This window comes from Zingiber officinale, chromosome 9B (genome assembly GCF_018446385.1).
Source record: "Zingiber officinale cultivar Zhangliang chromosome 9B, Zo_v1.1, whole genome shotgun sequence".
NCBI classification, from domain to species: domain Eukaryota; kingdom Viridiplantae; phylum Streptophyta; class Magnoliopsida; order Zingiberales; family Zingiberaceae; genus Zingiber; species Zingiber officinale.
The window spans coordinates 116,641,395-116,667,411 of NC_056003.1; the positions used below are offsets into that span (position 1 = coordinate 116,641,395).

General features: G+C 38.0%; 3 protein-coding genes across 5 annotated transcripts; 1 reads left to right on the forward strand and 2 right to left on the reverse strand.

Moving 5' to 3' along the window:
* Positions 1–2,902: 2,902 nt before the first annotated feature.
* LOC122025546 (60S ribosomal protein L32-1-like) lies at positions 2,903–5,341 on the forward strand. Of its 2 annotated transcripts, none has more exons than XM_042584361.1 (4): positions 2,903–3,031; positions 3,270–3,364; positions 4,800–4,981; positions 5,060–5,341. In XM_042584361.1, the coding sequence occupies exons 2-4, from the start codon at positions 3,275–3,277 to the stop codon at positions 5,187–5,189; spliced, it is 402 nt and encodes a 133-aa protein (XP_042440295.1). In that variant the 5' UTR covers positions 2,903–3,031; positions 3,270–3,274; the 3' UTR covers positions 5,190–5,341. The 2 variants fall into 2 exon arrangements, with proteins under 2 accessions (XP_042440295.1, XP_042440296.1); XM_042584362.1 differs by lacking the exon at positions 2,903–3,031 and adding an exon at positions 3,088–3,178.
* Positions 5,342–6,789: 1,448 nt separating this feature from the next.
* On the reverse strand, positions 6,790–15,781 carry LOC122023365 (type II inositol polyphosphate 5-phosphatase 15-like). 2 transcript variants are annotated; one of them, XM_042581429.1, is made up of 12 exons: positions 14,904–15,781; positions 14,304–14,556; positions 13,363–14,161; positions 12,409–12,533; positions 11,611–11,695; positions 10,010–10,175; positions 9,854–9,891; positions 9,518–9,773; positions 9,209–9,329; positions 8,785–9,133; positions 7,284–7,472; positions 6,790–7,153 (listed from the first exon to the last, which is right to left on the reverse strand). In XM_042581429.1, exons 1-12 carry the CDS (start codon positions 15,694–15,696, stop codon positions 7,106–7,108), a joined length of 3,222 nt encoding a protein of 1,073 aa, XP_042437363.1. In that variant the 5' UTR covers positions 15,697–15,781; the 3' UTR covers positions 6,790–7,105. The 2 variants fall into 2 exon arrangements, with proteins under 2 accessions (XP_042437363.1, XP_042437362.1); XM_042581428.1 differs by having other exon boundaries at positions 6,790–7,472.
* A 589-nt stretch (positions 15,782–16,370) lies between these two features.
* On the reverse strand, positions 16,371–18,444 carry LOC122023366 (GDSL esterase/lipase At5g45910-like). Its single transcript, XM_042581430.1, has 5 exons — positions 18,170–18,444; positions 17,892–18,104; positions 17,673–17,821; positions 17,319–17,595; positions 16,371–16,813 (listed from the first exon to the last, which is right to left on the reverse strand). The coding sequence occupies exons 1-5, from the start codon at positions 18,381–18,383 to the stop codon at positions 16,590–16,592; spliced, it is 1,077 nt and encodes a 358-aa protein (XP_042437364.1). The 5' UTR covers positions 18,384–18,444; the 3' UTR covers positions 16,371–16,589.
* Between the last annotated feature and the right edge of the window lie 7,573 nt (positions 18,445–26,017).

Consider the following 26,017-nt stretch of genomic DNA (forward strand, 5'->3'; position numbering starts at 1 on the left):
TCCTTCTTCTTTAGTTTATGACAGTCATCCTTGATATGTCCTTCCTCTTGGTAGTTATAGCACCGAACCTTCCTTTTACTCTGAAAATACTTTTTCGCCTGTAACTTATTAAATTTATTAGATTTAATAAATTTACTAAATTTTCTTACCAATAATGCTGCTTCTTCTTCGTCGATTGATTCTTCGGAGTTTGGATCTGGTTCGCTTTTTAGGTTAGCCTTTAGTGCTATGTTGTGAGTTGTCTTTTCTTCTTTATTTTGTAATCCTACACATCTTGATTTGTGAAGTTCAAAAATAGAAAATAAATTTTTTAATGAACTAACTTCGAGGTCTTTAGATATATAAAATGAGTCGACTATAGATATTCACTCGGGTGCCCTAGAAAATGCATTTAAAGCGTACCTTAATGAATCTTGATTTGTTACCTTTTCTCTGAGATTCGTGAGTCTGGTGATGAGTTCTTTGATCCCCGAGTGCAGATGTGCGACTGTTTTACCTTCTTTCATCCAAAGGTTCGTCAGTTAGTTCCGGAGCAGGTCTTGTCTCGCGAGCTTTTCTTCGGACATTCCTTCGTGTAGCTCTAAAAACTTCTCCCAAAGTTCCTTTGTTGATTCGTAATCTTCGATCCGATTGACTTCCTAGGGTGGAAGTACACTTAGTGAGTGGAACTCGGCTTGTCCATTCGCTACAAAGTCGGCTTGATCCTTTTTGGTCTACTGGTACTCTTCTTTTTCGACTCCTTGTTGGTCTTTGGGGCTACAAAATCGTATTTAATAATTAAGAGTAATTCAAAGTTTGTTTTGAAAAATATCTCCATGCATTTTTTCCATGTCACAAAATCTCCCTCAAACTTCGATGGGTAGATTGTCAGTCTGGCCATCGTCTCGGTGCTTCAATTGGCGGTTAGTCCTTTTGAGGCATCCTGACTCTGATACTATTTGTTGGCATAGTGGGACCGACAAGAGAGGTGAATTGCCTAAAAAAAAATAAACCCTTTTTCGATCCTTTGATTAGATTAAACTAGCGTAATAATAATAATGAATTAATTGAACAACTAAATAAAAGAAAGTAAGAGCGTAATAATAATAATGAATTAATTGAACAACTAAATAAAAGAAAGTAAGAGGACAATTCTATTTATTTGATTACACCCTAAGTGATTGTTAATTCAAGAAATTGAAGAAAGCTCCACTAGAATTCTCCTTTGTTGCAGGCGGAGAAACCTCTTATAGAAGTTGATTAGCTCAAAAGAAAGACTAAGAAAGTGTACAATATATGTTGTTCAAGTTGTTCTATATTTCTTAGCTCTAGGGATCTTTTTACAGCTCCTGAAAAATTCTATCCGTGGGTGGAAGGCACCTTCAAAAGGGTTCAAGGCGCCTTCAAGTGGATAAAATTTTATCCACAACTCAATGATAACAAACTATTACTTGAGTCTGGTACTGTTCATTGAAGGCGTCTTTGTACTGTTCATGAAAGACGTCTTCCAAGCCGTTGAAGGCGTATTCGGTACTGTTCATGGAAGGCGTCTTCTAAGCCTTTGAAGGCGCCTTCGATACTATTCATCCAAAAATAGTTAATTTCCTTTGTTAACCATTTTTCGCTCCACTCGCTTGGGTGATGCTCCGGCCATCCGGAATTAAGCTCACCCAAACTCAACTCTGGTCTTCTCCTCAGCAGCATTCCTCCCCGGTTTCTCATCCCTCGGACTGCCACGCACGTCCTTCTCATCTGCCAGTATACTCTTCCTCAGCATCTCGTCCTTCAGATGCACCGAACCCGTCAACTCCCTTCCTGTATCATCACTCTCGCTAGTTGCATCTTCCGCTCAACTTCTTGTGTTCCTAAGCTCCTGCACACTTAGACACAAGGATCAAACACAACAGGACCTAACTAAACTTAGTTGACCACATCAAAACTACCCCGAGGTACTTACACCAGCAACTTCACCCTCCTAGTGGAGGGGAAAAGTCTAAACCTTATGATTGAAGAATCAACAAGAACACTTTTAACATGTAGATATAATTATATCCATTTAGGGTTAATTATATTGGGCCTTAGAGGCTTAACTCAAAAATGAGTAAGCGGCAAAGTCCTACTTGTTTTATACGACTAGGTTTTTAAACAAAGAAAAAGTAGTCATAGGGCTCATTGAAGTAGACATGAACAACAACATAAAATCATTTATTTTTGTCTAAATTTTAATATGACAATGAAAGACGTCATAAATCATATTAAAATTTTCATCCAAGCAAAAGGACATAAAAGACACATCTAATTTTTAAAATTTTCAACGTATTTATTGTTCATTTTATCCCTCCCATTAATCATTATAGTAGTACATTAAAACACTATTATGCTAGATTTTAAATTATAGTAAAAAGATGATTATGTTCATCTTAGGCGCCCCTCACAATTCGTCTTTAGATTATGTAAAGAGAAGTAAATCACGGGATTAACTTATAATGACTAAGGGTGGATTTTTTTTTTTCTGAAGATATGCACCCATCAGAATTTGATCTCTACTTCATTATAGTAAATGTACTATTTTCTAACCAACTAAGTACCTCTATGAGGCGTGGTGCTAGATTTTAAAGAATAATATCATTACGATGTTACATTTCAAAAATTAGCACTACTAGGATGATCATTTTCGAAAATTAACACCATAGGAATATTGTATTTTAAAAATTAACATCACTTGAGTACTATATAAATTCTAGAACTAGTAACGACTAAAGATCAACGCTACACTAGTTTTGTTCTCTGAATACAGCAACAGCATAGAAGTTGACGGGAGAGGTAAAATAAAGTTCGAAAAAGCATATAAATACTTAGAAAGTGGAATTAATTTAATTCTATAATTCAAACAATTAGCCCAGGCACAAAAGCCCAGGCCCGTTGACAGCCCGCTAGGGTATAGCCGACACCGCGAGAGTTCAATGGTCGCACCAAACGCCGCTCCTATTAAAGCATCTTCGCCGTCTAGGGTTTGTGCTTCTTGGCGGAGTCAGTAGCTCGTAGTCGGCAGGTAAGCCGCAACGCCTCCCATCATTCCCAGTGTTTTGGTTTTTAGCCTCGCGTCTTTTGCAGATTTCTCGTTTCGTTCTAACGATTCAGAGCGAATCCTCACTTTTGTTTGCTCTTCTTCTCGACGCTTTCGTCCATCTAGAAACCTGTTTGTTCTCGCCGTGTTTATGATATTTGCACACCTTTTTATTACTTGAAAATGTGTTTTTTTTATATATAAACTTTTTGGCCTTCTGTAGAAGATATGGCGGTTCCTTTGCTTGCGAAGAAGATCGTGAAGAAGCGCGTCAAGAAATTCAAGAGGCCCCAAAGTGACCGCAAGATCTGCGTGAAGGTACGTTTGATTTGTTAATTTCCAAGCAATTAGCTTTTAAGAAGAGATTAAACGCCGTGTTTGAACTTCTGTGTATTTATGATCTAGGGAGAGTGATACCTAAACCTAATTGTTGATGAATTATTCTATCAATGTTTTTTCATTGTCCTAATCTGCCATTTCATCTTTCTTTCCCCTTTAGTCTTAACATAAAATTTAGTTTTTTTCTTCTTTTGTCCTAAACAATTCTCAAGTTAATCAAATTGAAATGCTGTTTCCTTATTACAAGAAGGAGAGCTGGTAGGAAACCTCAGCTCCTTCCCTTCTTAGATGTAAAGTAGGTCTCCCTCTTCCTTTGCTGCAAACCATCCACAAGTTCATGAAAGTTAGAAATGATTAGCATGTCATATTAATTCATCAAGGAGTTTGGATGGTCAAGTTCATTTACTTGAAATGCTGATTGTTGAATGAACAACTCCAAATTGCAAACATAAACTTTGATTGTGATTTATTGTTACTTAACAATACCTTGACTTTTGATTCCAGAGAACTAGAATATCTACCATCTAGCCGCTTTAGTGATTAAATTACCAAGTTATCATGCTGTTGTCTTTTGATAATTCACTTTCTCACTCTTTTTGTTCATACTGCATAAGCTTTTTCAATGTGCAAAAATGAAAAAGGTGCTAATTGTTTTCAAACAAATCATCCAAAGGGAAGAATCATTCAACTATTATCCGAGAGACCTACCCATGTATTGGTAAATCAAGAGTTTGATGATACTGTTCTATTTGTTTTAATTTCTCTTGTATCTCTAGACATTATGATTGAGTGTGGATGTTTGCAATTTACATGTGAAATTCTCAAACAATCCACAAGCTCATGAAAGAAAGAAATGATTAGTCTATAATATTAATTCATCAGGGAGTTTGGAAGATCAAGTTCATTTACTTGAAATGTTGATTGTTGAATGAATAATGTCAAATTGCAAACATAAACTTTGATTGTTTGATTCCAGAGAACTAGAATCTAACATCTAGCTGCATTAGTGAACAAGTTATTAGGTTATCATGTTGTTGTCTGTTGATCTTTTCCCTCTAAAGCATTCACTTTCTCACACTCTTTTAGTTTATACTGCAGAATCTTTTTTCGATTATTAGCCAAGAGGCCTACCCATGTATTGTTAAATCAAGAGTTTTGATGTTTCTGTTCTATTTGTTTTAATTTCTCTTGTATCTCTAGACCTGACCTTATGATTGAGTGTGGATGTTTGCAATTTACAAATAATAAACTCAATGATACTATTAACTGGCTAATTTGAGATAAGAATCTTTGTAATTTTACTTGTCAACTGTTCTTGTGCTTTGAAATAGTACACATTTAAGGAGAGGGGAAAACCTATTTTGTATTAATCAATCAGATCTAATATGTTTTTTGTTGAATGTTCTTGTGGCAGACAAATTGGCGGAGACCAAAGGGTATTGACTCTCGTGTGAGAAGAAAGTTTAAAGGATGCACGCTGATGCCAAATATCGGGTATGGTTCCGATAAGAAAACACGCCACTTTTTGCCGAACCGATTCAAGAAATTTGTGGTTCACAATGTCGCCGATCTGGAGTTGCTGATGATGCACAACAGGTCTTTGGCATTCTCTCTTGCTCTTTAGCCATTGTATCTATTTGAATGCAGCCCCCCTAAACCCTAAACACTTAATAGGACTTACTGTGCTGAAATTGCTCACGATGTCTCTACGAGGAAGCGCAAGTTGATTGTCGAGCGAGCTGCACAACTCGACATCGTTGTCACCAACAAGCTTGCTAGGTTGCGCACCCAAGAAGATGAGTGATCCGGTAGTCACTGCTGTAGCGATATCCTGGCCTTAAAGTTGCTTTCATTTATCTTCACTAAGTTTATGAAGACTGAAGTTTAATCTTGGAATTTTGATGCATGTGTTTGTGCTATTTAAATGCCTATAATTTCAATGAATTTTGATCAAAATAGGGTTTATTTATTTTGTTTCATTTTTTTTTGTAAGAATTGTGTTTAAAGCTATGCTCCAAATGCAAATGTAGGAAGAAAGGAAGAACAAGTTTTAAAATGAAATTTACATGTGTTTTTTTTGTCAAAATGTTTCTCAAATTTATCAATGCCCTATAAAATTTAACAAATCTGAAGAGAAAAGAATTCAATATAAATCTTTAATTAAAATGTATTATAGGAAGGATGTAATTAAGTAGTTAAATTTTTTGATAAACTTTAATAAAATAATCAAATTGAATTTAAAGTAAATTAAATCGTTAAAATTTGTTTATATTTGATTTGAATTTTAAAATTTTATAAATTTGAGCTTGATTTAATTTCTCAATTTAAATTTATTTGATTATTTAAAGTTTTATATTTTAAATTTATTTGATTGATATTAGTTTGATAATATAAATATATTTATTTATTTTAAAAATTTTTATAATATTATTCTTTATATGAATATGGAGAAGTAATTTTTACTAACCATAATGTAGTGATAAAAAAAATGATTAACCAAACTGGGTAACGTCGAGATTGGGGTGATCGGTTTGGTCCCACGAATATTTTCTACCGACCATCAGGATAAATTGAGAAGCGCTCGTAGCGGGCAGTCTAGGAGTTCAGCATTCTTTAGTTGCGTGCTCCATTTGAAGGAAAAAAATTCATCATAATTGAGGTTCAAACTGCGAGTATCTGGGTGAGAACCTGGATATTCTGCCATTACACCATAGCCACGGGGGCTATTAATGTAGTGATCAAGGTATGAGAGAAGGCGTACTCACCCCTAGTATTTTAGTCCATTCGTCCTTAAATCAATAAGGAGATAACCAAAGCATGGGTAAAACATGCTCACTCAGCACTCCAACCTACTCGTCCCTAGGCCAATACAAAAGAGGTAAATCACAAATGACTACTAGTCATTAATATAGTGGCCAAGACATGGAAGAAGGTATGCTCGGACACGTCGAATTTCGAACCCATAATATAATGTGACAACACTCCATATCTCAACCACCGTACTACCCGAGGAGATATTTAATATAAACTAATATATTTAATTGATAGTATTGAACAAATATAAATAAGAGTTTATCAAGTTGAAGATCATCCCCGAGGGTATGGTGCCGCGATAGGACATCTAAGTTGTCACCCAAACACCCGTAGTTCGAACCCCAACTATGATGTATTTATAGAAATTTTTCCTGTAAATGAGAAAAACTTCCATGGGATCAGACCGGTCACCCTCAAAGATAATCAATGAGACTAACTAGAATTTTTTTTTTTTTTTTTAAATCAGTTGAAGATCAAACTTACTCATTCGATTCATTTACCGGTATAATTATGCGAACTTAAATAATGGATAACATTCTATTATGTAGATAAGCAACCATATCACAGAAGTTTGATAAGAAAAGACTCCATAAAACAGTTTCACTAATTCACGTTTGGATATTGAAAAAATAAAAACCAATTTATGAACAATATTACATACGGAAACCAGGCATGAAACAGATATTTTGTTCGATCTCTACTACACTAATCATCTTTAATGTATGAAAAACCTTAATGGATGGGATGCTAGTTAAGTAATCAATGGAGTTTGCATTGCATCTACAAGAATAAAAAAAAACACACACACACACAAATAAGTACCTTCTCAAGAATTTCTTTCCAGTAGAATTGCTGGCACTAGGAGTATGATGATGGCTTGCTGTACATGTCTTCGCGAACAAAAAATCAAGTCGAGAAGATGTGAATGTGGGTTTCAGATATGTAGTCTTGGGACTGAAAACACATGGAAGAAGTCTGCCTTTCAAATAAAATTTTGGGAAGTGAATGTTGATACACCTCTAGATCCATTATGTGTGCTCATGGATGAAGGACGATGACGTATGTGGATCGAAAAATTTTTTACCTCAGTTGAGTAGTTGCTTGAGATGTCCACTCTCAATGTTGCTACTTTATCCATAGAATCCACATCCTGCCAGTTTTGCTGCATTCTGTGAGTTCTCTCATCTAACTTGGAGACGATATCAGTGTCCTTGTAGTGCATAGATAATTCCACAATTTGGCCTGGTTTGATCGTACCACTTTTGGGATTGACCTAGAAAAAAACATAAGAAGCACTAACATTTTGAAAGCAACACGTATCGAAAAAACTACTCGTGATAAAATAAATATTAGAAGATTAGCTTTCAAAGGTAAAAGAACACCTATAATATAAACAAATTACAAAAATCTTCATTTTAGGCTGTATGTTAACCTCAGTGGAGTCCAGTTATATTGCTAATATATACTCAACGACACTAGTGTTGTGTCACCAATGGTGAGCAAAGCGGACAAGGCTATAGATCCTGTGTTTATGTCATGTGTACTTTAGATAGATGGTGGCAGTGAATGGTGCACAGTGAATAGGTCAGACATTGTATCTCAATCGAAAGGGTAACCAGACAGATTATTGTGGTACTCTTCCGGTATTCACTCGTATATCTGAGCTGGATAATGTCAGGTCCTAATATAATCTCATTAAGCCTTCCTCGGCATTGTCATAGTCCTATGGGGCTACTGCAATGGATGAACTATGTATCCACCCGTGATTTACCTCCTCCGTGTTGGCCTAGGGACGGGTTGGTGGGGGCGCTGGGGTGAGCAAATCGCCTTTTGCCACAGTCCTATGGGGCTACTGCAATGGATGAATTATGTATCAAATCCATTCTAAACCCTGGCCAGTAGTGTAACCAGAGTTCATAAAGTACAATCCTTTTTGATAATCCAGATGTCCAAACTTCACCCCACTAATCTTGAAGGTAAACGGTCTTCCCCCTGGTTTGCCTACCAGATAAATCCAGAACACAACTGTGTTCTTATGCAGAATATTCCTCCCCACCGGGATTCAAACTCCGGTCCTTTTATTTGTTACACTAAGTGCTTTACCATTGCACCACACCCGTGGAGGCTTACAATCCTTATTTTTCGTGGAAGGAGAAACTAAGACACTTCCATTTAGAAACAGCCATAATGCAGACTGGGCCTAACCTAGTTGTTAGATAATTAAAGGAAAGATATACCTTATCTCAATAGGCAGACTTGATCAGGTTTAAGGATTACAAACACTAATTGTGATTCTATACATTAATAATAATAATACAATATTATCTCATTTTGCCATATAATACAACAGCGAAACTGCCAAATGGCATATGCTATGAAAAAATTTAATTGTGTTTCTCAATGTATCTAAGTTAATGTTCTCTTCTAATATTCTCCATTTCTGTTAATATAAAATTCCTAAGTACATAGATATTATCAATATTCTAATATTAAACATGGTGGCCACAATATATGACTAGACAGATTAAATCCGAGAACCAATCAGGAAGTACACTCAACTGCACACAGGAAAAAAAATAACTAACCTCTAGCCAATCAGGAAAACCAAAAGAACATCTTGAATAAAGCCCAGAAATTTGTTCACTCTCCTTGAGACTCGCCTGAGTTTGGACAGATAATTGAAATATGGCTATGTTTCTTCTGCATTTATTAGTGACTCTCAAAACAGTTATGTCATAACCTTGCAGAGTAATGTCGTTGCTGCTAAAACTAGTTTCTGGAATATTGTCAAATTCTTCTTTCAAGCTACTGGAAACAAGTATTTCTCCAAACTTTTGCCTCCTGGTTATTTCATCTACGTGTGCAATACTAAGAGTAAATATGCCTTTCACAGGTTTGTGGTCGCTTCCCTTCACATCCATGCAGGAATCGTACCTGAGATATTGAGATGTTAGGTGGAATTGTAATTGCCGGAACTTACTCTAGAGTAATTTTGGAAAAGAAACTTACATAAGAATAGAAGAGACTACAGGGCAAGCTAATGAACAATCAGTCTCTGAATTACGACTATCACGAAACAGAATCCTGTCACACCAAGCAGGAATACGCTTCTTTTCACTTAAGTCATATCCTACAAAAAAATTGAACAATTAACCTTTATAATTTATGCTATGGGGGTATATCACAAGATACAGACAACAATTTCCTAGAGAATTTAGTTAAACTTCTCAAACGGTTATTTTCTCTTCATTCATAACAAGAATATTTGTTGAATATTAAGCACATTTTTTACCAATAGAAACAATTTTGCATTTCTACCTGATAATTCTGTCTGGTCCTTTTCAAATTTATATGTTGGAGGGAACTTGATTTTCCCTTCCTGAAATCCCTGAAAAACTCTTCCTGCCTTCATTTCCACTTGGAGCTGATCGTTTCCCAAGAGCAAGTCAAAGCGCCTTTGAGAGATCAAATACACTGCTTCTTCATATGTGATGCCTTCAAGCCTATAGTTGAAATCACCCAGAAATACAACCATATTGGCTTCTGATAACTCTGGTGTTCTACCATAATTGATCTGTGATACAAAGGTTATATAGCTTCTTCTAATATAGTACCGCTTTACAAAAAAAATATGAAAAGGAAGACATTACATACATTTACTCCATGTTGCATATCGACAGAGCAAGCACCACCTGCAACAATATAAATTGCCAGAATAAAGATGTAGCTATCCAGAAGCATGCAACTCTAACTGCTACTCCATAAAAAGTGTTATGCTATCCAAACTATAGATAGAAAATATATACAAACCTGTTGCGGCATTAAGTCCACTTGAAATACGGCTGAAAGTCATTGTTCGGAAAACATGATCAAAATCAGCATTCCGTCGGTTCACTGCCTCCAAATGTGCAGCAAAATGGCAATTAATAAAGCATATTTTTTGATCATAAATTCTCATCCTCAAAGCTACAGCTCCCTGTCATCAAACAATTTACATATGCACGTAAACTTTGGGATTTGAGAAGATTACAGCCAAGGATTTATTTTGAACCAAAAAGACCACAGGAACACACAAAACAGGTTTTATTAGATCCAGGAGAGTCAAAGACACAAAATACCTAATTGGTCGAGAAATTATTCTATAATCCTCCACCCTGTATCTAAATGTTGAGGCAAAGCCACATTAAATGATTGATACAAATTTTAAACTGTATCTAAAAGCTTATTTACTTGTATGAGACAAATTTAATTCAGCATCCAAAAGCTTAACTACATGTATGAGACAGATTAGGTCATGATAAATTATTCAGAAAAAGATGATAAGGTTAAATTGAAAGAGCAAATGTAGAGTTATCCATGCACGTAGAACTGGTCAATTGCTGAATTAATGACCAGAATATTAGATGAGCATAACCTACTTTGTGGAACCCAACTAAACTCATTTAATTAATAGTAAGGCAACCCCAAAAGAAAACCTTGACGGTACTACACCATGCACTTGTATCTTAATATGTGATTAGTCTTGGATAACATGCAAAAGCAGAAATGATACAGAAGTCAACAAAAATAAAAGCTATTGGATTTTCAAAATTTGCCATCTAGTTGTACTCTTGCAGCAATGACAGTCAACTAATAAACATAAGACAACAAGAGGTCACACATTAAGATAGCGATTCAGGACATTTATGATCAGGAAAAACAAAAGACAAAATAAGTTCGGTTAAGAAAATTTATAAAATAGATAGTAACTACAAGATCAGGCAATTGGAATCAGGATATTAGATTTCCAACAAAAGGAGCTGGAGAAACTGCAACTTGGAATAGAGAACATAAAAAATAAAAACCAAATCAATTATAGAAAATTTAGGAAATAGATAATCCAGTACTAAGCATAATGAGATCAGATTTTAAGCCAAAAGAACTGGAAGTTGGCATAGAGAAAGCATCTTTTACTTAGAAATTCCCATCAAGGAACTTCATTATTGTTAGATTACCAATTAATCATATGTTGAATAGGTTTATTCCCACCACAAGTTGTTACATTTACATCCTATATGTATGTTGTAATAGTTCCTTAAAAATAAGGACAACAATAGAATATTTCATTCTTCTCAACTAATACTTTAGTTCAGAATGTTTTAAACTTTATTCTTCTTTTCCAGTAAAATGGGCACATCATATACACTTTGTATTTTAGATACAAATAATTCATTAAAAAACAAAAATTAAGAAGTTTGCTTCCAAACTCATGGCAATATTCTTTTAGGGATTATCAATTACAATTCTGCAACGCACAAACGAACTGTTAGTCAGCATCTAAGTTCCTTCAAACAAAGTGAATGAATGCACAATTCTATCACAGAAATAATATTATTAAAAAACATAAGAAGTATGATTTTTCCCATAAGTACCTTGTTCCCAATTGCACGGCCAAATCCACATGGCACAGCTGCTGCATCAACATCACCGATATACGACCTAAGATTCTTTCTAGCCCTGAGAAAAAGGAAAACATTTACTACATAATTATATGCAGACAATTATAACTAACAATCTTTGTTTAGAATTACTTAAAAGTTGCATGCAACCATAGCTACAATACAAGAGCACAGAACCCAGTTACCATAATTATGAGAACTGAATCTAGGTCTTTTTACAGACTCAAGTATACAATGTAGTATGAATTCAGGTGACTCACACCACAGTTTTCTAAAATTGTGAATGGTCGATGAGGATGTATATGCTCCGACTTAGGGTTTCAGATGCCTGACAGATCTGATCAAGCTCTAAGTCACTAGGTTATAGGTCAAAGGGTAAATTCAATTGATGGAACCATGTGTTATTTCATAATATTTAAATATAGACATTACATGATCTTATTACATAAATTCAAAATGCCCAAAAATCTGAAAAAGAAAAAAATGAAAAAACCAATTGGATCAACTTAGCTCAAATTGGTTTGACCAACTCGATCAAATCAGCTAAGGTTAATTCCACTTCTGTCAAATGAAGTGAACCAGACAACTTGGTTTGACCGACTCAGTTAAATAAGCTCAGTTTTCAGCATCTGGTACCTTGGAATTTTCAATCAAAATATTTGGCTCAGACTGAGATTTAAAATTATGATTGAAATTGAACACAAAGATTAGACTTAACAAGAAAAGGTAAAAGTAAATCATAAATGTTCATGCTGGAAAAAACTAACTTACCATACAGCAATAAGTAACCCAGCAAGCTGCCTTGAGCCAATAAGCTCAAAAGGAACTCCGTCATCTAAGATTTTCCCAATTGCTTCCAGCCACCATTGGCCATTAGCACTACCCTCGAGTCCTACCTAGAGCAGAATGTACATGTTGGAGACTTAGATGATTTAGCATACTACAATTAACTATCCAAACATAAGTTAATTGATTAGAAATATTTATACTTTCAAAATAATATTAACAGATTCAAAAAGAATGTGAAACATATCAGTTTTGAGTCAGTAAAGGATTATTAATGCAAAATTGGATAAAGAAAGTTTACAATTATTTAAGCATACTGAGTTGGGTTTAAACATTTTAGAATTTATGAAGAAGAGGTGGCATTCCGTAGGAAAACGAGGAACGGACTAGATAGACCTTGATACCAAATTGAGTGGAAAACCTGTTATCATGTATGCTTCAAACGGATTTACAATCACAGATAAAAAAACAATCCTCCTAAAGATTAAATAAAATATACTAGTTGCAAAAGTAATATTTTAGTTTTTTTAATACTTGGTCATTAAACCTATTATTTCTAACAAGAGCCAAAGAAGATAGTGAAACAAAAGATTCAGAAAATGTTAACGTCCCCTTAAGGGAATGCTTCTTTAAAAAAATCCAACTCAAAAAGAGGGCCCTTATACCATGTAGAATTTGGGAATATGAAATATTGTAGCTCATGTATTATGAGATTATTGTAACATAGGTATTATAGATTCATGATAAAATCCTAAATCTAAAAGTACTACCCCATTAATCTAATACCTCTGACATATAATTGAATTAAAAATTCTAGGCATGTATGATGGTATTTTAGTTTTGCGCATTTCATGATCAAATTGTGAAAAGGCATTTGAAATCATAATAGGAGAACTATAGATTAATAGTAAGTGCCCTAATAATAAAGGTGCCTCTTACAGTTTCTTTTGCAGCAGCCATTGCAAGAAAACCAGCACCCATTTCCACCTCTTGCAAACCAACAACAACAAGTCCAACCTGAGGAGTTGCATTACCAAGCCAACTGATAAGTGAATCAGTGTTCACTCTTTCTTGTCCAACATTCCAACTTCCCACCAAAATTCCAAAGTTCTCTACTCTTGTATATAAACTATTTATGCGAGATAGCTCAGATTGAAATACACTATCAAGAGGTCCTGGAGATGACATGTGCCAACCACGAATCCCACCATGGTTAGCTAATGTAAAGAGATAAGAACCCACAACAGCCATCCCTATTATTGGGTTTCTATGAGCAATCCATCCTCCAAGCAACTTTCCCTCAATGTCAATGACCTGGATAGTGCCATCCATATAGCCAATCCACAATCTTGTCCCAAATGTACTGAGACATTGAATGTAAGATGAATGATGTTGAACTTCCTGCAACCGATGACCATACCTATCCCACTGAATGAGCAAACCATTTGCACATCCAGACCAGATCATTCCATTGACAGTTATAGTTAGCGCTTCTGTTCTCCGATAATCATCACCAAATGCACTTTTGGCTGCAGCTTTCCTTACAGCACCAGCAGCTTCCAACAGTACATGTCGTGATCGCTGGAAGAAATTAATAGCCTTCTTTGAAGTAGAGGACAAGTTAATCCTCATATCACCAACCTCTTCACATGAATTTTGGACTTGCAACGTGTCAAATCTAGTCTCAACTTGACCATCTATGTTGAAGACTTTTAGGAGCTCCTTTGTATTAGCGTCCCTGTGAAAGTGGACAAGAGTAGGATGAAGAAAAAAGGATAGCCATTGATCAATTACTTGTGTTTGTGAATAGAAACAAAAACATATATGCAGATCAACCTCAGTAAAGTGGTAAAAAATATATATATATATTGAAATGATACCAAAGAGCAAATGAGAGACTGCTGGAGCTCCACACTTTTGAGTAGAAATTATCAGACAACAGACATTTAATATCTGCAGTAGGCAATAAACACATTCCTCCAACAGTAGCCAAGCTCCTGAGATCAACAAAGGATCTTTCAACTAAAGCTGAAGCCCTCTGTTTATCTTCCTGACTCAGAGAGAGAGCTTTAGATATGATTTTCCAAGACCAAGCTATTATAACTCCACCTTCAGAACCAGACCATAGTTCACCTGGAATTCATAAGGGCATAAATCACACTAATCAGATATAGACTATTTTACCAATGATGAATTATTGATAACAGAAACCAAAAAAAAAAAAAAAAAAACTTTAAGGATAGAATTGTAGAGTTAGGCAAATTGGATGCATTGATAGTTTAATATGCCATAACCTAGTACTCTAATAGCATAGATGAGAGGCTTCTTTAACCAATTGACTATCATATCTAACCTTGTAGCAGTGGCATTAAAAAGTATTCAACGTGAGCCTCATTATTCTTAACCAAAGATGATAATGCATGTCAAACATAAATAAAACATGAGAAAAAAAAAAGGACAGCTTTGTGAACAAAAATAACCGTGTGAAGTAAGGGTCATTGAGAGAACAGGTGATCGATGAGCCTGCCACGAAAGAGAATATGCTAGATCTCCCCCATTCTCCATTCCCAATTTCCTCCCCTCTGGTTCGGACTCCATTCTCCAAATGCGAATCCTCCCGTCCTTGTGACCACTGAACACAAGCCCACTACTTGGATCAACCACCAAGCAGATCGTCGGCGACGTAAAACAAGATTCCTCAAACGGCGCACTCTCCTCATCACCCCTCTTCGGCTTCCAAGTACCAAAACCCCGGCGTCCAAACCCTTCAAACGCATCAGAAACGTTCCAGACTCGAACGCCATTCTCCAGCCCAGCCCAGACCTGCGAACCCGAGGCAGCGATCGTCCGGATGAAGCATCCTACCTGAGTCTCCCGGAGGGGGTGGGGCCTCAATTCGATGGCCGGCGGCTTTCTCCAATGGACGTCCATGCCGGTGCATTCGGATAAACGATCAGAGAAGGAGGAAGCCGATGGAGAGGAGCGAGCGGCGCCGCGGTCGGAGATGGATGTAGATGTGGCTGCATCAGGAGCAGGAAGATCGGTGCAGGGGTTGGAGTACGAGGGTTTAGAGGTGGAAGGGGGATCACCTAGGGCCAGGCGGCCGAAGGGATTCGGGGCGTCGTCGGCGAAATCGAGGCCGAGGGTGGGTTGCCCCTGGGAAGGTAGAGGCTGAGGAGCGGGCCTCACTGCGGCGGCAGAGGCGGCGGTGGCGAAGGAGTCGGTTATGAAACTCCAGTCGTCGTCGTCGTCTTCGATCAAGCTCTGCTCCATTTGGTGGCGATGAAGAAGAGAAGACGACGACCGAGTTGGAAGTGGGGAAGCAGAACTAGAAGCACCAGGAAAACAAAGACGTGACTAACTAAGCGCTTAAAACTGATTAATGATATTTTTATTAAATAAAACGAGTTCGGCTTTGATCGGAAGGTTCTAGATGTTATCGCCATTCAACTTGACGTAAATGAATTAATTGTTCGTGAATAAATTTAATATTTGATTTGATAAGAATTTATTTATGTTCGTTTAATATATATAAAATTAATTATAAATAAATTTGAACAGTTCGTTAAGTTGTTAAACAAATATGCTTGAAAATATTATATGTTCAACTCGTTAACGTTCGTGAACAATATTTATTAATAAATTTTTTTTCAATATGCTAAATAAATAAATTTAAATTATCAAGTTCAATAACCAATCAAACAACTAAAAATTTTAAACAATAAAGCTTGAATTGAGAGCTTGATAACATCTAAATGAACCAAATTCGAGACAAGCTTGAATTGAGAATTTGATAACATCTAAACAAATCAAATTCAAACCAAGCTTCAAACAAGTTCAAACTCATAAAAAATAAACCAAGTCAAGCTTGAACACTCATTTTAAAAGCTTGGTTCATTTTAATCTCGACTTGGTTCGGCTTGGTTACCTTATCAAACAAGTCTGAACATCCCAAAACTCAGCTCGACTCAGCTTATTTATAGCCCTAATGACAAGTTTCGTTAGTCATAAAAAAACCCTAATACACTACAAGATTACCGGGGGCCATTAACTAAAGAGGCACAATTCAAACAATGATAACAATCACTATATTTTCAATCCCAAAACACAAACTACGGTACATCATGGTTCAACAATTCAAGTCGAGTTTCCTCTGCCTCAAGCTTTTAGCTCGAGCTCAAGATGGGTGGGTCGACATAGGGGCCGCGTAACCAGCCGTCAGCGATGACACGATGGGCAGCCTCAGTCATGTGAATTCCATCCCAATTCACATGGGTTGACACATTCGCGCACACGGTGTAGTTCTTCTCGTTGCACCTACGCTTTTGATCGTAGTTGTAGATGTTGTCGCCACCCCCACAACAAGTCCTCAAGGCTCCATCAGTGAATCCTACGAAGACCAATTACATGTTATTAACACTCATTTGCAAAACGATATATCAAGGTTTAATGCAATTTGTTTATGGTGCGTTTACTTAGATGGATGGATGAGCATAGATTAGTGTTGTTTGATTTAATGGGGATGTTCCACTTATGGATTGATGTCCAAAATAAGCGAAGAGTGGTCCAAAGGCGATCGGTAAGTGTCTTAGTGACCATGATTATCGACTTATTTATAACATATCGCTTTCATATCCATAAGAGTGGAGCATGGAATCATCAATCTTAGGCCTAATTTTTGCCTCAACTATCTTTAGATAAGATGACCTCAAAAGAGACCTTCATATTGTTTTTGTGAGTGTTGCTTTCGACATTAATATAAAAAAAAATTGTTATTATTTTTAATATTAAATAAGAGATTAGGGCATCAAATAAAATGATCATTAAAGTGTCATTAACATGGATGAAGGTGAGATTAGTTGCAAAATGGAAATGACAGTTGAGAAGAATCATACCGTATTTTGAGGGATCGACGGCGATATCGATTATCTGGGAGTAGTAGTCGGCGTATCTGATGGAGACGGCGGGGTGCTTTCGGCGGAGCTGGTCGAGCGCTCGCCGGAGCAACGTGTTGTGCAGCCAGGACAGGGCGTTGTACCTCCTGGCGCACCCCGTCCGGGGACCGTAGTCGTCCGGGTCCAGCGAGCGGTAGTTGGTCAAGTACAGCGGGAAGCAGCCCACCGGCAACACCCCCGGCACCACCAGGTCCACCGCCCCCAGCTCAATCAGGCGCTGGTCCATTCGCATCCAGTTAATCGTCGGTAAAAAGATGAGATTTTGCGTGGATGCATGCGTGATCGGATGCTTACCTCGACGCCGTGTCGGAGGGCGTCGATGACATGGGGGACGAAGGTGCTGACCTCGCCGACGGGCCTGGCGAAGAAGAGGGCGGTGCTGTAGTCGTTGCCGCCGAACTCGCCGACGATGAACAGAGACCTGCGGAGGAACTCCTTGCACTCTGCGAGAAGGAGGTCGGTAATTTCGTCGAACGGGCGGTGCGCGAGGGGAGAGAGCGGTGGAGCTAGTACCTTGAGCTGCGCCGCAGATGGAGGGGAGGAGGCGGCGGAAGCGGTCGATTTGGAGGTGGAGCGAGGCGTTGACCCAGAGTCCCTTGCTGAGGTCGCGGTCGTTGAAGAAGTCGAAGGCGAGGGTGGTGGCGGCCACCACCGCGAAGTTGGCCCCCCGCCGGAAGTCGTGGTCCTCTTGCGACGGCGGAAGCAGGGGAAGCCCCAGCTCCTGAGCTGCAACTCGGCCAATCAGAAGGCGAGTCGAAATTAAGAGAAATGAAGGGAGAGAGACGACGTACCGATGAAGTCGATGACGAGACGACCGTCGGAGCAGCGGCCGGTGGCATTGCCGAAGAAGGTCATGCCGTAGGGGAGGGTGCTGATTTGGACGTTGCCGGTGTCGGACATGGAGTCGCCAAAGTTGAACAGCGCGTCGTAGCGCGAGGAGGAAGAGGGGCGTAGGTAGCAGAGGAGGAGGAGGAGGTGGTGGGCAAAGCGGAGGAGGTTGTTCATGGTTTGGTTATGCAAAGAAAGAAGGTACAAGACGAAACAGAGACACAGAGGAGAATAAAAACAACTCTCCTTTGCTTGTTAGGAGAGCGTAAATAAGCTTCAATAGAATTGAATTGAGTTTAAATGAATAAAACTTTTTTAAAAAAATATTGCGATATTATTTCATATTTAAGGATAACAATGAGGTCTTTCTACTGATTTGAATATCGATACGACTGTATTGGAATCCCTCCCTGAAATGTTCTTCCTTCTCTTTAAATCAACCAATATAAACTCTGAATAGGAGACTAAACAGTCTTATTCTCAATGAAATTTTTTTCTTTTCCATCAATTTTTTATTCACATATATCTAACAAAGAACATTGAAGGGGAGCCTTGGTACAACGATAAAGTTATTGATATGTGATCAAAAAATCACGAGTTCGAATCCTAAAAATAATTTCTTGTAAAAATCAGGATAAGACTGCGTATAACTTCATGCACCGGACTATCCTTATCTAACAGAGAACACTCTTGTATAATTTTCATATCTCGGGGGGACAAGGACAACTACTAGTTTTATTATGTTAACTGCTACCATTAATCAGAGTTAGTGTTGCTATTTATTATGATAGTTGTTAACCATAAACAGATGCTCTCTTTTAGGTATAGTAGGCGTTATTCTTCAGTGCTTTGAGTTTCAAACAAGACGGTTAGACGGAGAAGAGAAGTCCCTCTCGTCAAAGGGACCTCAACTTCACACACAAGTTCTGCCCCTCTCCGTAGTCCCAACTTGCAAGCAATAGTCTTAAGACTACAGAGATGCTAAGGCGATATTTTGGACCACTTTGAATAAAAGGCATGAACACAACCTCACTCAAAGAATAAACTAAACTAAAAAGCTTATAATAGAAAGCCATGAACCAGCTCAGAGAGCAGAGAGAGGGACGTGCTCACCATGATCACAGAAACTGGGTATCCAGTCTCGATTAGTCGAACAGAGAAGAATAAATAGATCTGGAATGCCATTTTAGTGCGAATTTATAGGGATGCATTTCGATAGACATCGATGGTTTATGATAAAATATTTCTGAAAACTAACATTGTCCTTTAGTGAGAACCTGAGCAGGCATGTTTCTGAAACATGAAGGCCATGTCCTGGCAACCTGCACTCTGGATCAGCAAGGAGGAATCCAAATGGCTTCGTGGATGGCTGGATGCTATTAGAAGCCTCCACGTGTGCCACGGAGGTTAGTGGTCAGGTTGAGATGGAGATTAAAGGTAATATAGGCCAACAGGACCATCCAAGATGAATCGTTCCATCATTCGGCTCCATAGTTCCAAAACGATGGCTCAATGCATACCATCATCCATCATTCGGCTCCATAGCTCCAAAACAATGGCTCCATGCATGCCATCAGCCTAGTCAGTCCGGATCTAGTGATCCGATCGTCCTGCTCAGTCGGATTAGATTCATCGATCTAATTGCCTTGCTAAGTCGATTAGATCCATCGATCCTATCGTCCCTCTCGATCGGATCAGATCCATCGATCTAATCACCCCGCTCAGTCGAATCCGATCGCCTCCCTCAATTGTATCCAATCCACTAATCCGATCATCTTACTCAATCCTCTCAGCTATATTGACTCAATGTCATCATCCCAATTGACTCGGCTTCGTCGATTGATGCTCTTTTTGACTCCCACCAATCAGCCACTCCTTTCAACCCCACCGACCAGACATCTCGTTCAATTCTCATGATCCCACTGATAGGACATTCGATTCACTCATTTCAGCTCTATCAGCTGTTGGGTTCGGAGCATAGCGAAAGACATATATTGAATCATGGATCTTTCGTGGTACATATAGTTTTGCACAAAATTATATAAAAACATACCTCGAGTCCTCGATAGGTGTGAATAATCTCATGGACAAATAAGACAGATAAGAGTCCTACGTGTGACTCCTCTAGCGATATCCACGTGCACTAGATCATGAACTTGACACGATCCGTTAGGTGCTAGCCTCTTGGATCGACAAAGCCTTGGAAGCACTACGATCTCTTCCGAACAAAGGAGTTGACGAGGGAAACTCGGAGAGAATAATTCCTTTTTTGCATCTTTCCGAGGATGACTACTTATAGCCTCCAAGGAATACGAAGAGTTAAGTTCTCAATAAATTTATCATTTATGATCTTCATTAATTAGGAAGATGAAGAGTTATAGGCTCCATAAATTCTTCATTTATAACCTTCATTATGTTGGTTGCTACTCGGAAAGCCTAGAGGTTCCACTATACAAAAATTTTGTACAAAGGTTTGAACCTTTTCCTAGCTACCATGTGTTCTTTTAAATTAAATTTTGGATCGCCTGCGGAACTTAACACGTTTGATCCAAAACTTAATCTATTTGTTCTTTTAGGTTTTGACTTGGATCTCCTGCGGAACTTAACACGTTCGACCCAAATCACCTTAAGTTATTAATTCCATTAAATATTAATTTTCATAATTGGTTCCCAGTACTGACGTGGCGAGGCACATGACCTTCTTGGATATGGGAGCAACCACCACCGACTAGACAAAACCTTTTATAGAAATCTAATATTTAATTTCCTAAAATAACTTTAAGTTAACCGAAAAGAACAATCAAATCACAAGGAAAAATAAAACAAAAGAACACAACTTCGAAAAACATATTCGAAATACTAGAACGCAAGCCTCTTGTATTTGGTATTATTTTCATAAATAACTAGTATGATGCGGAAAAGGAAAAACTACTAGTTATACCTTCTAGAAAGACCTTTTGATCTTCTACTGTATTCCTCTTCTAACCTCGGACGTTGTGTGGGCAACGATCTTCCGAGATGAGAAAACACCAACCACCTTCTTCTCCTCCTAGCTAGGTTCGGCCACAATAAGGAAGCTTCACCAAGGAAGAAAATCAAAACACCAACCAAGCTCCAAGAGATGCTAGCTTTCTCTCCTTCTTCTTCTTCTTCTCCAAGTAGTATCCGGCCACCACAAGAGCTCCAAGGGGAGAGAGAGGTTCGGCCACCACAAGAGGAAGAGAGGGAGAGGATGATGATGGCCGGCCACACCAAGGAACAAAAGAGGGAGAGAAATAATAGAGGTTGTACACCATGAAGGCACCCCTACCCCTTCTTTTATATTCCTTGGCTTTGGCAAATAAGGAAATTTATTTATAATAAAATTTCCTTAACTTTCCTTGACAACAATTAATTAAGAAAAAATTAAATAAATTTTCCTAATTAATTGTATGTGGTCGGCCACCTCATGTAGAGCAAATAGGATAATTTTAATCAACAATTAAAACTTCCTTTTTTGTCTTTGGAAATTTTAAAAAAATAAAATTTCCTTTTAAAATCCCTTCATGATTGATAAAAAGAAATTTCTATAATTTTAATTTTCAACATGTGAATAATTTTTCAGAGAGAAAAAATAAAATATCTTTCCAATCTACAAATAATGAAAGAGATCTAATCTCTTTCTTTTAATCTTTTGTAGATCTTTTAAAGAGAGATATTTTAATTTTAATTCTCTGTAATAAATTATATCTTCAACATAATAAAAATTAAAATTCTTTTTAATTTAATGGGGGCCGGCCACCTAAGCTTGGGTTCAAGCTAGGCCGACCACCCATGGACCAACCCAAGCTAGCTTGGCCGGCCCCCTTCTCATGGGTATGAAGGTGGGTATATGTGGGTATAGTACTCTATAAATAAGAGGCTACGATAGGGACCGAGAGGAGGAATTGATTTTGGTCTTCCGATAAAATTAAGCATCCCGTGTTCGCCCCGAACACACAACCTAATTTTATCAATAATAATTCATTCCACTAGAGAACTATTATTGAACTACTGCACCAGTCCCAAATTACATTTTTGGGCTCCTTCTTATTATGAGTGTGTTAGTCTCCCTGTGTTTAAGATATCGAATGTCCACTAATTAAGTGAGTTACTGACAACTCATTTAATCAATATCTTAGTCCAAGAGTAGTACCACTCAACCTTATCGTCATGTCGGACTAAGTCCACCTGCAGGGTTTAACATGACAATCCTTATGAGCTCCTCTTGGGGACATTATCAACCTAGTATCTCTAGGACACTGTTTCCTTCTATAATCAACAACACACACTATAAGTGATATCATTTCCCAACTTATCGGGTTTATTGATTCATCGAACTAAATCTCACCCATTGATAAATTAAAGAAATAAATATCAAATATATGTGTTTGTTATTATATTAGGATTAAGAGCACACACTTCCATAATAACTGAGGTATTTGTTCCTTTATAAAGTCAGTATAAAAGAAACAACCGCAAATGATCCTACTTAATACACTCTAAGTGTACTAGTGTAATTATATAGTCAAGATAAACAAATTCTTAATTACACTACGACCTTCCAATGGTTTGTTCCTTTCCATTTTGGTCGTGAGCTACTGTTTATAATTTATAAGGTACTGATAACATCATCTTCTATATGTGACACCACATACTATGTTATCTACAATATAAATTAATTGAACAACTACAAACAAATGTAGATAAATTGACCAAATGTGATTCATAAATGTTTACAAAAGCTTAGGCTTTCAGTATACACTCCAACACATTATGATAACTCTTCAAATTCTTCATTAATTATCATTATGATGACTCTTCGAATTCTCCATTAATCATCATGATTATGGTTATTCGAATTCTCTTTTCTTTGTATCAAATAAATCCATATTTGATCTTGATCTCGACTAGCTTCCGATACTATTGTTCATGTCTATGTCCTATGCGTGCGACCCTCTAGTTTTATACACGAAGGCAGTGTAAATCCATACACAGACTAAGGTAACCGTTTAGCCAGGGGCGTAGCTACATAGGGCCAAGGGGGTGTGGCCGCCCTCCCCCCCCCCCTGAAATTTAGGGAAAAAATTAATACAGTGAAATTATTTAAAAATAATTTAATTATAAATTCTAAAAATATCAAGATTTTTTTTTTTACAAATTGTTCAATTAAAACAAATAAGAGAACCCAAACCTTTTTTTTCTTCTCTCAGCCAACTTTTTTCTTTCTCTCGATATTTTAATTTTCTCTCCCATTGCCTGTACTTTTTCCCCTCTCCCTTCCCGTATTTTCTTCTTCCTTCTAATCCCCTTTCCTTTTTTCACTTCCGTGGTCGTCTTCCTCTTATAATCCCCTTATTATTCTTTCCCTTTCCCTAATCCTAATTTTACCCTCAAAATCCTCCGCCGCACATTGATGTCGTTGTCGTCCATGTTGTTATCGCCGAACACCGCTATCACTAGCACTGATATCGTTTGCTGCCAGCGTTGTCATCGTCGCTTCGCCGATACTCCATAGCAAACGCTTTTTGATTAAGGTAAAGTTTTCTTGCTTTATTTCTTTCGATTACGAATTTAAATGTTGGAAAAACATATAATGTTAATTTTTCATATATTCATATTTTTGTTTGCTAGTCCAGCATTGTTTGATTTGTTATATGAAGGTGATTAATTTCATTGACGAGCCTTCAAAAATTTGATCAATTAAATCATATCATTTATTGCAACTCATCATATAATTCACTACAAGGAAACTCACAATTAGCGATGAAATTTAATTTTCGTCGCTAATTAGAAATCGAAATAAATTATGGTCACTAATTTAGCAACAGACTAAGTTTCCGTTGCTATTTTAGTGATTGAATTAAGTTTCCATCATTAATTAATTTTCTAATTAAGTTTTTATTCTTGATTTTTCTTCCCAGCGCCCTAAAATCTTCCTCTCTGATCGACCACCTCTCCAATCTCTAGCACGTTCCTCTCCTCTCCTCTTTGATCTCTAGCACCAGTATGCATCGTCCCATTGGTATGCTCGATCTTCTCCCCTTCCCTCTCCTCTCTTAGCGATAGCTTGGCAGCGGCGTCACAGGGAGAGATCTCGCTTTGGTCGCGACCTCGCTGTGAGGTTTTGCCTGGGCTACGCCCTTGCAGCGAGGTGGCGAGATCAGGCATGACCTCAACAGCGTGCCATGGTTAGCTTGAATTCGCCCTCCATTGCTAAGGTAACCGTCTAGCAACAGTTTTTAGCCACCCAACGCGATAAAATTAATATCAGTCATAAACTATAAACCACTATGAACCGATTACTGTGTAATTCAATCTCTTCATCTAAAACCTACATCCCAATTAATTCGATACATTATGCATCATTACCAAATTAATTGTTTTACTTGATTTCCAAGATATAATATACTCCCCTTGAATGATAAACCATTCCTCACATGACCATGGATTTTGAGTCACTAATATCTCTATCAAGCGGCCAGGATGTTAACTCCTAATCCAAAAGAGCGATGAATCCTCTATTGACTCAACACTATTCTCTCTACATTTTGTCATACACCCAACTACTGTATTAATCACAATCCGATTAAAGACTTCTTTTAACGGCGTTAAAGCACATAACTCCACGCATAGAATAAATGAAGGTCTCAAGTCAAAAGATCAGTTACACTCGTTCATAAGAGGAATATCCAATGATGCCTAATATGTAGTCTCCTCTTGAGCGGGTCGTGTCCAGTGTACCTCTAAACTCAATGCACCCCCAAGTACAACTTGGATATTCATCCCTCCGGTCTATCTCGACCTAGTCATACTCAGCGTTGATCTAGATATCTATGTCCCCTCTAGATATCTATCCGATCAAGGACTGTTTTCAAATTAATATACCGATTAATCTGTGGGACTTTATCATTGATCATATACGTACAGAAAAGTAAATAATTAATGATAATTCTTGCCTTTATTAAATAATTATCCACAAAATACATAAGGAGTGTCTTGGCACATAAGTGCACACACTAACACCAGCTACTCTCACCGACCAGATACATTTGGCTATTGAACACTTGGTTCATTCCTCTCGACCCTGTAGATTCGATGCTCTTTCACTTAATGAGTCATGCCCTTCAGCCCAGTTATCTCAATATTATGTGGGTTGACATAGCATATGGGGTAACATGTGTGCTAGCATAGCATGTGGAACAACATGTGGAATAGCGTAGCACGTTAGATAACACTTGAATTGTCAGAACATGTGGCGCAGTATGGTCGACATAGCGTGACCTCACACGATCTTCTATAAATACAAAACGTGGGTGATACGGAGGTATTGAGGAGGACTCATTAAGAATAAGGAAAAGGAGGCAGGGGCATTTTGGGGATTACACTGTAGATCCCCCTTTTAGGTTGAAGGGCTTGGACGAAGGGAAGGGGTTTTTTCGGGGGGCTTCGCCGTCGCCACCATGGGCAAGAGGGGGGCTTCCTTCTTCGAGTTTCCTCTCCGCCGACCATGACATCCTCTCCTTCCTCTGTGCTCGCCACTGCCACCATGTCCGGGAGGGGGGTTTCATTTTTTCTCCGTCGCCAAGGACGTCGCAGACGGCGGTAGTCGCACACTCCTCTCCTCCTTCTAGGCTTCTTCCGCTGCCGCCGAGGAGGCACACAGGGAGGTCTCCTTCTCCATGTCGACTGTCGACGTCAGCATTGATGCTGACGTCGGCGCCGCTCCTCTCCTCCTTCTGGTCTTCTCCGCCACCTCACATAGGGGGCTTTGGTCTGCCGCCAAGAGGAGG